Source organism: Aythya marila, assembly GCF_965140915.1.
Source record: "Aythya marila genome assembly, chromosome: 4".
NCBI lineage: Eukaryota > Metazoa > Chordata > Aves > Anseriformes > Anatidae > Aythya > Aythya marila.
The window spans coordinates 74,143,526-74,158,417 of NC_139045.1; the positions used below are offsets into that span (position 1 = coordinate 74,143,526).

A 14,892-nucleotide genomic window follows, 5' to 3' on the forward strand; every position below is an offset into this window, starting at 1 on the left:
TGACTCCTGATTTTCTAACTCCCCTTTTTTTTTTGTTTTCCTTAGGTTCAAGAAATACAAGCAGGCAGGGAGTCACTCCAACTCCTTCCGCTTGCCCAATGGCCGGGCAGACGATGCAGGTGAGGCCTGTGCTGCCATGACTTAGGGGACAGGGGGCAGAGGCTTACAGAGCAGGCCAATTCCTCCTTCAAAACACAAATGGATTGTTTTAGTTGCTTTCATTTATTTATTTATTTATAAAACCGAGCCCTGTAGAAGTCCAGGAAACCCATGTGTTTGGCACTGTAGCAGTCTGAGCCCAGTGCAACTTCAGCAGGCAGGGCCCGCTGCGGCCAGAGGGCTGGGTGCCCTGGCTTTGTTTCCCCTAATGTTTTTGCAGGAAGATGTTTTTCTAATCTGTGTTTTCCTTTCTTTCTTGTTCGGAACTTTCTGTTTTCCATGATTTTGACACACTTTTATAAAAATGAGAATTCTCTTCCCTCCTTGAATTCCAGTGACAAATGTTTTCCCTCAAGTGTTTAGTAATGTGATGGCTTCCAAAACCGAACTGCTTGCAATTCCCTTTGAATATCCACAATATCTGTGTGACTCAAATAAGCACCTTTTTTGAAAAAACACACCTTCGTCAAATAATTCAACATCCTTCTCCCCTTTTAAATTAGGGGATTCAAACTCTTGTGGAGGTCTTGACCATAGGCACCCATTTAACATTTCAGAGAGAAAGCAGGGAATGCATTGGGTTTTCTTTATAAAAACCTTTTCAGACTTCTGAAGGATGCACAGAAATCACAAATGCAATTAAAAAGTCTTGTGGCAACCTGCTGTAATGTGAGCGGTGTCTGTAAGAGCTGAAGAGGAACCTCCACCTCTCAGACCCAGTTCCCATCCTTTATTTGAGCTCCCCCATATGAAGCAGACACCTTACAAGTGAGCGCTAACTGAAAATCAGCACCTTTTTTTTTTCATCTTGGCAGCTAAGGCTTTCCCAGCCCGAGCTTTATGTTGCTGTAAGCTAAGGTGTGAACTTTATAAACCGTCAGTCGTGTTGATATAACCCTCACGTGGCCTTTCTTGGCTTTGCTTGCGTTGCGCGGTGAAACCACAGGCGAGAGCAGCCCTTGCTGTGCTCACCTGGGAGTTACGTCACGGTCATCCTGCCAAACTTTCTGGGTTAACGAGGGTGAAGGATGAATTCAGATGAGGTAGTGTTCAAAAAGGCAAAGGATGGTTGGGGTTGGAAGGGACCTCAGAGCCCCCCGAGCCCCCAGCCCAGGCTGCCCCCAGCCCCATCCAGCCTGGCCTTGGGCGCTGCCAGGGATGGGGCAGCCACAGCTCCTTGGGGCAGCCTGGGTAGGGCCTCACCACCCTCAAAGTGAAGAGTTTCTTCCTAATATTTAACCTAAATCTACCCTCTTTTAGTTTAAAGCCATTCCCCCTTGCCCTGTCACAACAGACCCTGGTGTCCATCCCCCAGAAATGAGGCTTGGGCCTCATTTCAGCATCCTGGCTGTACGAAAGAGCGATGCTCAGCCCCAGGGTGATGACAGAGTTTCCCCTTATCACAGCATCCCCACATTTTTGCCCAAAGGAGGAACAAAATCCATGAGCAGGGTCAGGTGGCCCCAAACTAAGACAGCCCAGGGCAGGGGGAGCCTCTTCTGCCCACCTGGGCGAGGGTGGGTGCTGGGGATGGGTGCCGGGCACGGAGGAGAGGCTGGGGGACACCTCTGATGCCTGGGTGTCGTTGCAGAGCCTCAGAGCATGCCGCTGCTCGCCAGGTCCCCCAGCACCAACAGAAAATACCCTCCTCTGCCCGTCGACAAGCTGGAAGAGGAGATCAACCGCCGGATGGCAGATGACAACAAGCTCTTCCGAGAAGAGTTCAACGTGAGTGCCTTTGCCTCTCCCTCTCTCCCGCAGCTCAAGGGATGGATGGGAGCGGGACACTTGAATAAAGGGGTTTCTTCACTCCCTGGCAGTGTTTTTTTCCAGTGGACACAACCAAGTCGGTACGGGGTGGTGGTCATTTTTCAGACGGGTCCAAAAGGCTTCTCTGCTCCTCTGCAAAGCGATGGGTGTTTATTGCAAGGGGGGCAGTGATTATCTGCGGCCAGAGAGCAGTTTCACAGCTGATGAAATGAAGAACGGGATGGAGAGAGAATTCAAATCTCTGCCTTCTTTCCCTGAAATCCCGCAGCTCAGGCAGGCGGCTAACAGTGTAGGGCGTGTGACACACAGCAGAAAAATCCCGGTCTCATTTGGCAGAAGAGCGGAGACAAAACAGCTGGTACATCAAAGTGGGAGCTACTCGGAGACTTTTACATATTTATTGCAAAACGCACAAAGAGGTTTTTACCCTCGTAACTGCGTTGTAGGATCCCTCTGTCTCTTTGCCTGAGTGGGCCTGTCTGCCCACCCACCTGCTCTCATTTTGCAGGCTTTTCTTGGCATCTTCCGTCCCATTGTCTAGGTTCATCTTGTGTTTAAAGCAGGTTAGTGAGGAGTGTTTGTGATTTGCAGGTATGCTGAAGGCTCTTCTCCCACCTGCAGGGATCCCAGTGTGGGGGTGTCATACGAGCAAAGGGGATAATTGAGTTGATAAATAATGAGCAGGGCTATCCTTGCATTCACTACACAACGCAGAGAGCTTTGCTAGCAGGCTGCACTATGGGCTTTCAGTTTTTGGGGCCAGGACGTATCATGAATGTTTTGAGGTGGAGGAGCTCTGGAAGAGCATCCCAGGCTGCTGGTTTCCTCCCCGGTGCTGCCTCCTCTCCTCCTGATCCTCGTGGCTGTGAGGGAAACACCACCAACACGAACTGCTTCTAAAGTTGTGCCGTGGTGTTGTCCCAAATCCGCAAACAGCCAAAACAAGAGCTCTGACAGAGGAATGGAAATGACCCAGTCTGCTCAAGTGAGCTGTTAACCTTTAGTCTGAACGATGATGATTTACAGAACAGCACCTGGCCTTCAGCACTGATGGATTTTGGCAATAAGTCAAGTATCGTGCTCTGATCATCTCTTCTAAGATCTCTAAAGCCTCTGCGTGGTTCTACAGCCCCTCGTGATGATGAACCTCATACGGTTTCGTCTCGGCCAGGCAGTAACAGGCAATGCTGAGAGAGGTGATGAGGCAGGGGACGAAGCTAATAACTGTCTGGAGCATTACACCAGAGCTGCTGGGCTAGCTGGATTCCCCACCAGCCTAATTAATGAAAGAAAACCCACTGCTGGGTTGCACAGAAAGCTTCCTGGTGGGGACAGTACCCTGCGGGTACTCGGGCTGTGGGATTTTGAAGCTGGGGCTTCAGTCTGGTCACGTTTGGCCTGGCTGTTAATGGAGGAAATCTCAGCAGGAGCCTCCCTGCGTAGAAACGAGCTCCCGAAACCCCGTGCTGGTGGGTTTGGTGTTGGAGGCTTTGCTGCCACCTCGTGTTTGTGGGGCTGGAGGCTGCAGATAGAGCCTCTGGGAAGGGATTTGCTCAGCCCAGGCTGTCCGAGTGGTCACCTGGAGCTGCGTGAGGGCAAGCAGCAGTGCAGGGGTGAAGGTGAGGGAGAGGAGGTGAGGGTTAGCAGAGCTGGGGCAGGCTGGTGGTGTGGCTGACCCATGGATTTTGGAGAGCTGAGCACCCAGGAGTGATGGTGCTGCCCAGAGAGCTGCAGGGCAGCCCCTCTGTGCTCTCATTTTCTTTCCCTGGACAGGAGCTGCTACTCGCCTACCTCCTGGAGACCAAAGAAGGGCAAAAGTTAATATTTGCCCCTCCTTTTTGCCCCTCAGATGGGATGCTCAGACGTGGCACTCCTGACCCGTGCCAGAGCCCTGCCTCCTTCACGTTTAGCAGTGCCACGAGCCCCCTGGTGCGGGATGGTATCACCCCAAACCCCGTTTTGTGCCCTTGCAGGCTCTCCCAGCGTGTCCCATTCAGGCCACGTGCGAAGCTGCTTCCAAGGAGGAGAACAAGGAGAAGAACCGATACGTGAACATTTTGCCCTGTAGGTAGCAGAGCGGCCGGTGGGGCTGGGGGTCCGGGTGAGGGAGGACACTGCAGGGGTGGTCTCACCTCCCCGAGAGGCTGCTGCAGCTTCTGTAGCTTTAGACACACAGCATCCATCCTTGGGTAAGGTTCAGCACCTCCCCAGGCACGTTCAGAGAAGAATTTGAGGGCACAAAATCATTTATTTGTGCAGCGAAGCCGGGCTGGGGACCCACCGAGCCCAGGCTCTGCTCCAAAAAACGTCTTTTCCAGCCCCGTGGGGTTTTTGTTCTTAATGCCCACTTGTCATTTTTCCCCAGATGATCATTCCAGGGTTCACCTGACTCCCGTCGAAGGGGTTCCTGACTCCGACTACATTAATGCCTCCTTCATTAATGTAAGTGGCTGCTTTCCCCACGAAGCAGGGCCCGGCCACGTGTGTGGCTTTTATGGGGTGCGACTTTTGTCTGGGGGAGGACCCTCGAGGACAGGGGTGAACGTGTTCCAGTGATGGGAGCACGAGGCGGGGAGCTGGGACTCATAAATTCCACCTGGAGCTCTGCCATTGCTCAGCCCCATCCCTTCACACCTCGCTTTCCTCCCCCTTCTGCAATAACTCAAAGCTCCTTGGGGTGCTGTGAAGCCCAAGCCAGCCACTTTGGGAGGGATTTGGGAGCCGTTCCCAGTGAGCAGAGGATTTCTGATTAACAGCTGACGGCTCCTGGGGCTGATTAATCACAGGTACTTCCCAGCTTGCAGGGCTGGACCTGAAAAAGAGATCAGGCAGTCTGGCTAAAATGTGTTGAGAAATATCTTTGCCCTACTCGGCTCCTAGGGGGCAGCAGGGTCTGTGCCTTCTGGTAGTGAAATGATGATTTTGGAGAGTGGGAGAGTATAAACTTCACTTTATAGTGCTCGTATGAATACAAAATCCTGCTTTTTATTAATTTGATCTCCTGTTTCTTGCCTTGGGCAAATGCTGGTCTTTCATCTCCCCTTTTTCTCCTTTTCTCCACAGGGGTACCAAGAGAAAAACAAGTTCATTGCTGCACAAGGTAAGCACCCGGTTGTGCCCCGAGGGGTTTGGGCTGGGTTTTTCTGCCCTGTGTGGACCCTGCTCGGGGTGAAAGGAGGCTGGACTGGCCCACAGCTTGGCCCCAAAAAGGATTTCTGCGGGTGTGCCACAACTCTTCCCGAGCTCCCAGCAGAGCCTGACAGCAGCTCTCCTGTCACCCAGCCGGGGCAAAGCTTTGCCTCTCCTTTTTTCTCCTGGCTCGCCCTTAGCCTCGGGCTTGGCAGGGGATGTGGAGGTTGAGTCAGCTCCTTGCCTGGCTCCTTCCCGTGCCATATTGAAATAGGATCCCGTGGTTAAAGCACAAGGCTCGGGGGCAGGACTCGTGCGTGCTATTTGCGACGGCCACGGTTTCCCCGTGTGACCTTGGGCAAGTTGTTTCCACGCTCCGTGTGTCTGATTTCCCCTTTCTGGGGCTAAAAATGGAATTCCCGGTCATAAAAAGCATCCAGTCCCTTTAAAAAAAAAAAAAAAAAAGCCCTGCTATTGTGTGTGATAGGATTGTTGTTTGGGTTAGCCAACTTACCCCGGGGACGCATCCTGTGCTGACATCTACCGGCAAAAACCATCTCGGCGTCAGCCACGGCTTCGCAGCAGCTCTCGTGTGGCCGTTTCCTTTCCCTGATAACAACCCCATCTGTTCATTTTGCCCTTAGGACCAAAGGAAGAAACGGTGAACGACTTCTGGAGGATGATCTGGGAGCAAAACACGGCAACGATCGTGATGGTGACCAACCTGAAGGAGAGGAAGGAGGTGGGTGGCAGCTTTTCGCCTCTCTCCGCCCTCTTCTCTTCTACTCTGCTCCCGAGCTCAGCTGCCCGCCTCCCGTCTCTCCCCGCAGTGTAAATGTGCTCAGTACTGGCCGGATCAGGGCTGCTGGACCTACGGGAACATCCGCGTGTCCGTGGAGGACGTGACGGTGCTGGTGGACTACACCGTGCGCAAGTTCTGCATCCAGCAGGTGCTGCACCCCCCCCAAATCCCTCCTCGCATCCCTCCTCGGGGCCGGTGCCCTCCGCAGGCTCACCCCGCAGCATCCCCGCCTCCCTTTTGAACCAGAGTTATTACAAACGTGCTCACCTCGAGTGCCTGGGACCCTTTTTTCCACTGAAGGCAGGCAGCAGCCAGGTTTGGCGTTCAGCCCCAAAATCCTCCAGCAGTCGCTGTCCCTGTCGGTGCCTCCACAGGAGCCGGCTCTGCCTCACGAGCCGAGATGAAACCCAGCGCCGTGCGCGTTGCTTTTCCTCGCCTTTCCCATCCGTCACTCCCTCGTCCCACCCTCCGAGGCTCCGGCTGCCTTCGTCACTGGTTGTTCTCCCCGTGCTCCCAGAGGCAGGCGACAAAACTGGCGGGGGGCGTGGGGAATGAGAGAGTCAGGTTGGGGATGAAATTGGGCAGGTGGCATCACCTGGGTGATGGTAGGAGCTGCTCTGGTGTTTTACAGCTCCAAGGCCACCCGCAGGATGCAGGATATGATGCAGAGCAATTAAAATAACAGCCTTTTAGAGCCAAATCCGGCCCTGGAGCTTTGGTTCGACGCTTCCTAAGCCTGCTAAGTTCAGCCTGGGGGCCGTAGCTCCCCCTCTGCCCCCCTTGCTTTTGGGAAAAAGAAAGTAAATCTAAGTATTTGGGATGAAACCCAGCCCGCCTTTCCCCTGCAGGTAGGCGACGTCACGAACAAGAAGCCTCAGCGCCTCGTCACGCAGTTCCACTTCACCAGCTGGCCCGATTTCGGGGTGCCCTTCACTCCCATCGGGATGCTGAAGTTCCTGAAGAAGGTGAAGACCTGTAACCCCCAGTACGCAGGAGCCATAGTGGTGCACTGCAGGTGAGCCCCGGTGACAGCTAACCTCCGCCTCTCCCCGCTTGCCTGGGGAGCATCTTCTATTTAATACCCAAAGGATGTTTTTTTTTCCATCAGTTTTTCTTTTTTTTTTTTTTTGTTTTTTTTATTCCCACTTGTTATTTAACGCTGCGAGCTTCGGCCTGTCCACACAGGAACATTCAAAATAAATAAATAAATTGATCTGAGCGAGCTTCTTGATCACTTGGTGCAGCTCGATTCAGTGGGAGCTGAGCCAAAATCCCCTCCTGTGCTTTGGAGGCACCTCCCTTGGTGCTCTGGGCCCGTGAGGGCAGCATCCTGAGCTGTGGGGAGCTGGTGCTCAGCCTGCGAGGGGGAAACCACGTTGTTAATGCGAGATGCAGACTCAGCACCACCCCTGGGGTTTGCAGGAGGCTGTGTCCCTTTCCGAAAGGGAAAGCCCCACGGTTAAAGGCAGAGATTAAAGATTTGGTTAAAGATTTGCCACCTCCTGAGTCCAACTTTCCAGCTTCCTTCTCAGGAGGCAGCAGATGAAAGGGCTCAGGCTCTCCGTAGCATCACCCAGCCTCATCTTCCATCTCTCCTTAACACCAGGCACCGAAATAAAGCTCACCCTCACAGTGTGGAGGGCGGAAGGGCAGCGGGTAGAAACCTCCCCCTTCTCCTAAACCCAATTTGCTGTTTTCTGGGCAGCTCCAGGCTCCGGCACAGGGCTCTCGGCGCTGCTGCAGCAACTTATTCCTTGTCCCCTCTGCCTTTTCAGCGCCGGGGTGGGACGCACGGGCACTTTCATCGTCATCGATGCCATGCTGGACATGATGCACGCCGAGAGGAAGGTGGACGTTTACGGCTTCGTCAGCCGAATCCGGGCGCAGCGCTGCCAGATGGTACAGACAGATGTAAGCACGCTGCTCTGCGCCCCTGGGGCTGCTCTCCTTTGGGTTTTCCTTCGTACTCTCGGCCCCACAGCCCCCTGCAGCGGCTCCGCCTGCAGCTCGAGGTCGTCCCCGGGTTTGGGAGGAGCGCTGAGACAGAGCTGTGTCGAGGGAGCCTTTCGTTAGGTCCCGCTGGTTGCAGTCACCAGCTTTCCCTCGCAGCTTTGGGTCAGATTCCTGCAGGAATAGCAAATAAAGCCTCGGAGCCCTCACGGGGTGCCCACTGAGGTCCCCCTGGGAGCTGAGGGCCTCTCCTTGCACCCTTTCCAGATGCAGTATGTGTTCATATACCAAGCGCTGCTGGAGCACTATCTCTACGGCGACACGGAGCTGGAGGTGACTTCGTTAGAAATCCACCTCCAGAAGATCTACAACAAGGTGCCAGGGACCAGCAGCAACGGCCTGGAAGAGGAGTTCAAGGTGAGCCTGGTTCCTGCTCTGGTTTGCTCAGCCCGTGCCGGGGCAGCAGGGAGCCTCGTGTGCTTGGTTTTCCTCTGCTGGCCCCAAAAAGCTCTCCCTGCTTCCCTTTCTTCCTCTGCAGAAGCTGACGTCGATCAAGATTCAGAACGACAAGATGAGGACGGGCAATCTGCCGGCGAACATGAAGAAGAACAGGGTGCTTCAGATAATTCCATGTAAGGCTGGGCTGGGACAACGAGGAGGGGGACAGAGGCGTTTGTGGGGGCAGAGGGCGGCTGAGGTGGGAGGGGGACTCGGGAGGACGTTTGGCAGGGACAGCATGAAGGGACAGGGTCAAGGTGAGGTGGGTTTTCAGGACCCTGGCACCCTTCTCCCTGCTCCAGTCCCCCCAAATCAGGGCATGGCAGGAGGCAGAACCAAGTCTTCTTGTCCTAAATGAGCAGAGGGCTCCCGTCCCCTATCTTCCTGTGTCTCATTTAGGGCTTGGTGACTTCCCAGCCAAAGGCCACGCGTGATTCTCAATAAAGTTCCCCAAAACTCTGATCGTTTTGCTTCTGTTTCAGATGAATTCAACCGAGTAATCATTCCAGTGAAGAGAGGTGAAGAAAACACAGACTACGTAAACGCGTCCTTCATTGACGTGAGTCTTCTCGAATCTTCTCCCACCTCACACTTCTCCCTACAGGAAGGATTTGTCCTGAACCCCTTCTCCTACAGGTTTCCTAAGCTTCCTGCCACTTCTCTTTGCTTTTTTAGCACTGGTTTGTCTCAAAGAAACCGTGCAGGCAGCGGGTTCTCAGTCTGTACCCCCAGTTTCTTCGTGGCTTGAGTGGGAGAGGAGATGTAGAGCCTGAGCAGAGCCTCCAAATCCTGCTCTCCCTTCTGCAGCTCCGGGGTTTGACGATGGCCTCGGAGAAGCGGATGCCCAAAGCCATGAAAGTAATTGCTTCATGGCTCGTTTGGTCAGAAAACATCCCCCAAATTAGTTCACGGAGCGCTGCACGGATCCCAAAACCCTGGAGAAAACCAGGTCAATCCCATTACACCTGTCCCGGTGGCTGCAGGAAATGAGGCGGGGAGGTTAAGTGCTTTCCTCCCTCCGAGGAGGACAGCGGTGATTGCACAGCCTTTTTTCTCCTGAGTAATCCTGTTGACTTCAGGGGGCCGCCTCCCAGCAGTGTTTATCTTTGTGCAGCGCTGGGGAAGTGACAAAGAATTAGCCCAATCTCTAACACCATTTATTTTTTTTTCTAGCATCATTTCTCCCAGCCCAATTTCTAATATCATTTCCTCACGGCGGCGGGGCTTTTTTTTTTTTTTTTTTCCCCCAAAGGGTAATTACTGCCACGGGCTGAACTCGTAAAATCAATGCATTCCCCAGATACAACGTCCCAAATGAGCTTTTCTCCCCCCAAAAAATCCCTCTTGTCAGGTCCCTGCATGTGCTGTGGCTGCGTCAGCTGCTGCCGAAAGGCGGATGCGAGCAGCCTGCTTGGTCTAGATCAGAAAGGCGAAATGTCAGGCAGGCAATTTTGTCAAGGGCTCAATTTCCTGCCTCCGCTGAGCTTCGTTTCAATGACGAGCCCCGAATGACGAAACATCTGCAGTCAGCCTGCCGTGAGGTCACGGGGGAGCGGTGGAGGTTTTCGTGCTCTTCTGGCGGAGCGGAGTCACCCTGACTTCTGGCAACGCCTGCTTTTGCTCCTTTCTTCCCCAAATCCCCGGGAGGAAGCAGAACTGGAGCACTCAGCCGTGATTGCCACGAAGTTCAGACTTCTCGACGTGTCTTTAGGAGTTCTGGAAACCCAAACCTTTCTCCTCCAGCCACGTAGGGCCACGCACACCTGGGGAATTGGATCCTGCCTCAGCTGCGCTTGGCACAAACGAAGGGCTCGCCGTGGCAGAGCTTTGTCTGGCGGTGCCTCAGCTGCCAAGTTTTTGGGGCTGGTCAAACCAAGGCAGATGGCTCTGCCCGCAGCCAGGCTGCGATTATTTGCACAGACAGCCACGGTGCTGCACTCAGTCCCCACTCGGAATGAGCCAGAAAGCCCCCAAATCCACCGGATTTACCATTTCTTGGTTATTTTGGAGGGGAGAGCTCCCACGCAGACCTCAAGCTGGTGGAGCTGAGCGTGCGGAGAGCCTGGCACGGCGCGGGGAGCCGCGACGAGCAGCCTGGGCACCTCGGCCTCTCTGCCTGGCGTGGAGGAATAGGGCAGAGAGGGTTTGCTAATCTGGCCTGCCCTTTCACTTGGCACTTCCAGGCGGGATGAAGAGTGCCCGCGCCGCGCTCTTTGCAGGATTAAATCACACGGAGAGCTCCACGGGGGCGCTGCTCCCAGGGAGATTTCTCAGCAGAGCAGTGACACCTCTCCCAGAGCCTCTCTGGGCACCACAAAAAAAGGTTCGAGGGTGTTTTCTCCCCAAAACCACATTTTTTTCCTCTCTTTCCGTGCAGGGTTATCGCCAGAAGGATTCCTACATCGCCAGCCAAGGGCCGCTGCAGCACACGATAGAGGACTTCTGGAGGATGATCTGGGAGTGGAAATCCTGCTCCATCGTGATGCTGACGGAGCTGGAGGAGAGAGGCCAGGTAAAAGCACAGCCTGGCCGCATCCAGGTGAGCCCTAAAAGGCACCGGAGCCCCCCCTGACCCCTCCTGCAATGCTTTCCCAGGAGAAGTGCGCCCAGTACTGGCCCTCCGACGGCTCCGTGTCCTACGGGGACATCACCGTGGAGCTGAAAAAAGAGGAGGAGTGCGAGAGCTACACGGTGCGGGACCTGCTGGTGACCAACACCAGGGTAAGAGCCACCTTGGCCCTTTTTTGGGGGAGGCCTCAGCTTTTCCCTCCTCCTCCTCCTCTTCCTATTGTGCTGAGCTCCCGTTGTGCTCTCTCCCCCCACCAGGAAAACAAGAGCCGGCAGATCCGGCAGTTTCACTTCCACGGCTGGCCCGAGGTTGGGATCCCCAGCGACGGGAAGGGGATGATCAACATCATCGCGGCCGTGCAGAAGCAGCAGCAGCAGTCGGGCAACCACCCCATCACCGTGCACTGCAGGTAAAAACCCCGAAATTCGGGGCTGGCTTCGTTTTCTCCTCCAAACACCGGCGTTTTTAAAACCGTGCGGCTTGGGTGGTGCGTGGAAACGATGAAAAAACACCAGCGGGGCACGGTGGGTGGATTCCTTCACCTCTGGGTTTCTCTGTGGCAGTGCCGGAGCGGGGAGAACGGGAACTTTCTGCGCGCTGAGCACTGTGCTGGAAAGGGTGAAGGCAGAAGGGATCCTCGACGTCTTTCAGACGGTGAAGAGCTTACGACTACAGAGGCCGCATATGGTGCAGACACTGGTAAGGGCGGCCGAGCACGCTCCTTGGGTCTCTCTGAAGACATTCTGGGGGCTCAATTCCCGGAGATTTTGGAGAAAAACTTCCCCTGCTGAAGGTTTTTCCCCCCCACACATGAAAGCTTTTGGGGTGGAGGCGGGTGAGGAGGTTCCTTCCCCATCCTCCTGCTGGGACATGGGGGGAGCGGAGCTGGGCTGGCTGAGTGCATCGCCCCCTTTTTGAGCTGGAGGAGCCTTTTTGGGGACATCCTCACCCCTTACCCCGTGTAATTATTTAAAAACAGCCTGGAAACTCATCTTGGGGTGACTTGGGCAGTCGGCATGGCAGGGAAAAGAGCAGACAGGGCTGGAGGAGGTTCAACAAGAGGGGCTGTGAGGATGCTCGGGGATTTTTTTTAAGTCTGTTTGGGCTCAGAACAGGACTTCAGGGAAGGGAGGAGGAAAGCAGTTCCTGCTGCCTCCATCCAGAGACATCCCTCGTGGGTTTCTCCCCTTTCCCAGCCCCACAAGAGCCATAAAATACTTCTTATGGGGGCAGCTGCTAACAGTAACAGCAGGGTACAGACCCCAAATCACCTTGGTATTCCTCAAAGGTGGATTTTTTCTTGCCTAACCCTCTGCTTTTCTGCTCCCCGCAGGAACAGTACGAATTCTGCTACAAGGTGGTGCAGGAATACATCGACGCCTTCTCAGACTACGCCAACTTCAAGTGAAAAAAAAAACAAAAAAAAACAAAAAAAAGACAAAAAACTTAAAAAAAAAAAGACAAAAAAAAAAATGACAGAAGAGTTGCCTTCTTTAATATTTTGTAATATTCTGTTTGTTAATATACCCCCCCAGAATACGTGTATATATCTTAACTGTTTTAGAGGTTGGTACCACGAGCTTCATCTTAGCTGGAGATTTTATATGTAGCAACGTGTTTAGTGCAGATACTGTCGGCTCCTTTTTTTTTTTTTTTTTTTTTTTTTTGTTTTCCAATGTTTTATTGGGGAATTAAATCGCGTGCTGGTTGGATTCCTGTCGTCACACCGCCTCTCTCCTGGAGAGCCGCTGCAGGCTGGTATTTTGTTTGTAAATCTCTCTTTTTTTTTTTTTTTTGTTTTTTTTTCTTGAGGGAGTAAAGCTTTTTTTTAAAAAAAACAAAAAAAAACAACAAACGCAACAAAACCGAACCGCCGAGCTAGTCTGGATCTCTGGAAACGTCCCCCACAAGCACAAGCTTTTTTTTTTTTTTTTTCCCGAACCTCGCAGGGAAATGGTTTCACATTTTTCTGCCGGTCAGCTCTTAAAAAAAAAAAAAAAAAGGAGGAAAAAAACCAACAAAAAAAGCTTTTTCTCTGTGTGTGTGTGTACGGAAATATCCTCGGGGGTGTGGAAGAAGCAGGAGAAGTCGCCTCCTTCGGGGTCGGTGGGGTTGGGACCCGAGCCTTACGGTGCTGGGTGGGGTTTGCACTAAAAAAGGGGGAAAAAAGGGGGAAAGAAATAGGATTTTTTTGCTCCCTGAAGGAAACGGGTGTGTGGGGTGTGCCTGCAGCTGCGGGGCCTCCCTCCCTGCTCACCCAGGGTGGCCCCAGCCCTCCCCCAAATTTGTGGGGGCGACGGGGAGCCGCGGCCACACCACAAACCGGCATTGGGATTGTGTTCCCCCAAACCCCAGGTGTCCTCCTGCATCCCTTTTCCTTCCCCAGCCCTAAAATGAAGCCGGCACCAGCTCCACCCGACCCTCGGCCTAAAAACTGGGAATTTCAGCTCCTAGGGGCCGGGGCCGTGTTGTTTTTGCCTTCTTTTCACCCCCTTTTTTTTGCAGGCAGAGATTTGGGTCCCCCCACATTATTTCCCCCGGCACCCCAATGGCCACACATAGGGTCAGGATTCAGCTGCTCCCTCCCAGGTGATAAATCCAGGGAAACCCTAAATGTGATGGGACAGGGCACAGGAGGAGCCCTAAAGAAAAAATCCTAAAGGCACCGTGCTGCAGCGCTTTTTTGTTTAAAAAATGGGTGAATAGGGTCAATTTTAATAGTTTTCTCGCTCCGAGGAGTCACTGGATGAGGATTTTTTCCCTTCCTTGATGCTCGGAGCTGGGTTGAGGCGTTTTGGGGCCGTGGGCTCCTCTGCAAATAACAAGGGCTGGAGAGCTAATCCGGAGCTAATCCAGGCCCGGATCCCCTTTAATCCCAGGATTTGGGGCGGCAAAGGGCAAATGGGTGAGGAAAAGGGAAAATCTGTTAAAGGGGGAGGGAAACTGAGGCAGGAGGGGATTTGCTGCTCGCCCCGCCTGTCCAGAGCATCCTCCAGCCCCGCACGCTGGCTGCGAGGTCCCCGGGGAACGGGGCCGACGTCAGCGCCACCGAGCTCGGCCCTACAAAAAGAGCCGAGCCCCGAACACAGCCCAGAGCCCCGCCGAGAGCAGGTGAGAGCCTGGGGGGGGAATGGGGGCACCCCGGGGTGGGGGGACCCGAATCTGCCCTAAAAGCACCCGGGGGTGCTCACAGCCCCTGGGATCGCCACCCCAACCCCCAGCCCAGCAGCACCCATGGGTGCTCATCCCCTCCAGCATCCCGACCCCAAATTCAGCCCAGCAGCACCCGTGGGTGCTCACACCCCCAGGATCCCCATCTTAATCCCAGCCCAGCAGCACCCATGGGTGCTCATCCCCATCCCAAACCCACTCCGAGCAGCACCCATGGGTGCTCACACCCCGTGGCATCTCTATCCCAAACCTAACCCAGCAAGCACCCATGGGTGCCTGTCCCCTTTAGCATCTCCATCCTAAAACCAGCATAGGAAGCACCCATGGGTGCTCAAACCCCATGGGATCTGCACCCCAAATTCAGCCCAGCAGCACCCATGGGTGCTCACACCCCCGGTATCTCCCCTCCAGCATCTCCATCGTAATCCCAGCCCAGCAGCACCTATGGGTGCTCACACCCCCTGGGATCCCCATCCTAAACCCAGCCCAGCAGCACCCATGGGTGCTCACACCCCCAGTATCTCCCCTCCAGCATCTCCATCCTAATCCCACTCCAAGTAGCACCCATGGGTGCTCATCCCCTCCAGCATCCCCACCCCAAACCCACCCTGAGCAGCACCCATGGGTGCTCACACCTCCAGCATCCCTGTCCCCAGAAGCAGCCCAGCAGCACCCATGGGTGCTCACACCCCCTGGGATCCCCATCTTAATCCCAGCCCAGCAGCACCCATGGGTGCTCATCCCCACCCCAAACCCACCCCGAGCAGCACCCATGGGTGCTCATCCCCTCCAGCAGCGGGTAGGAGGCCGGGTACTGGGTGGGGGCCACCCCGACCCCACAGCC

At 54.4% G+C, this 14,892-nt stretch overlaps 1 protein-coding gene across 3 annotated transcripts in view; it reads left to right on the top strand.

Annotated features, from left to right (window-relative positions):
* Positions 1-12,680, top strand: part of PTPRA (protein tyrosine phosphatase receptor type A) — an 80,542-nt gene extending 67,862 nt beyond the window's left edge. For all 3 annotated transcript variants that reach the window (XM_082759188.1, XM_082759187.1, XM_082759189.1), the window contains 17 exons: positions 46-119; positions 1,751-1,887; positions 3,903-3,993; positions 4,295-4,371; positions 4,993-5,029; positions 5,703-5,800; positions 5,889-6,008; positions 6,709-6,875; positions 7,636-7,771; positions 8,078-8,227; positions 8,349-8,442; positions 8,791-8,867; positions 10,686-10,820; positions 10,904-11,029; positions 11,135-11,286; positions 11,441-11,576; positions 12,211-12,680. In XM_082759188.1, coding sequence (XP_082615314.1) covers positions 46-119; positions 1,751-1,887; positions 3,903-3,993; positions 4,295-4,371; positions 4,993-5,029; positions 5,703-5,800; positions 5,889-6,008; positions 6,709-6,875; positions 7,636-7,771; positions 8,078-8,227; positions 8,349-8,442; positions 8,791-8,867; positions 10,686-10,820; positions 10,904-11,029; positions 11,135-11,286; positions 11,441-11,576; positions 12,211-12,285 — 1,882 coding nt within the window. In that variant the 3' untranslated portion in view covers positions 12,286-12,680. The remainder of the gene's footprint in view (positions 1-45; positions 120-1,750; positions 1,888-3,902; positions 3,994-4,294; positions 4,372-4,992; positions 5,030-5,702; positions 5,801-5,888; positions 6,009-6,708; positions 6,876-7,635; positions 7,772-8,077; positions 8,228-8,348; positions 8,443-8,790; positions 8,868-10,685; positions 10,821-10,903; positions 11,030-11,134; positions 11,287-11,440; positions 11,577-12,210) is intronic.
* Positions 12,681-14,892: the final 2,212 nt, after the last annotated feature.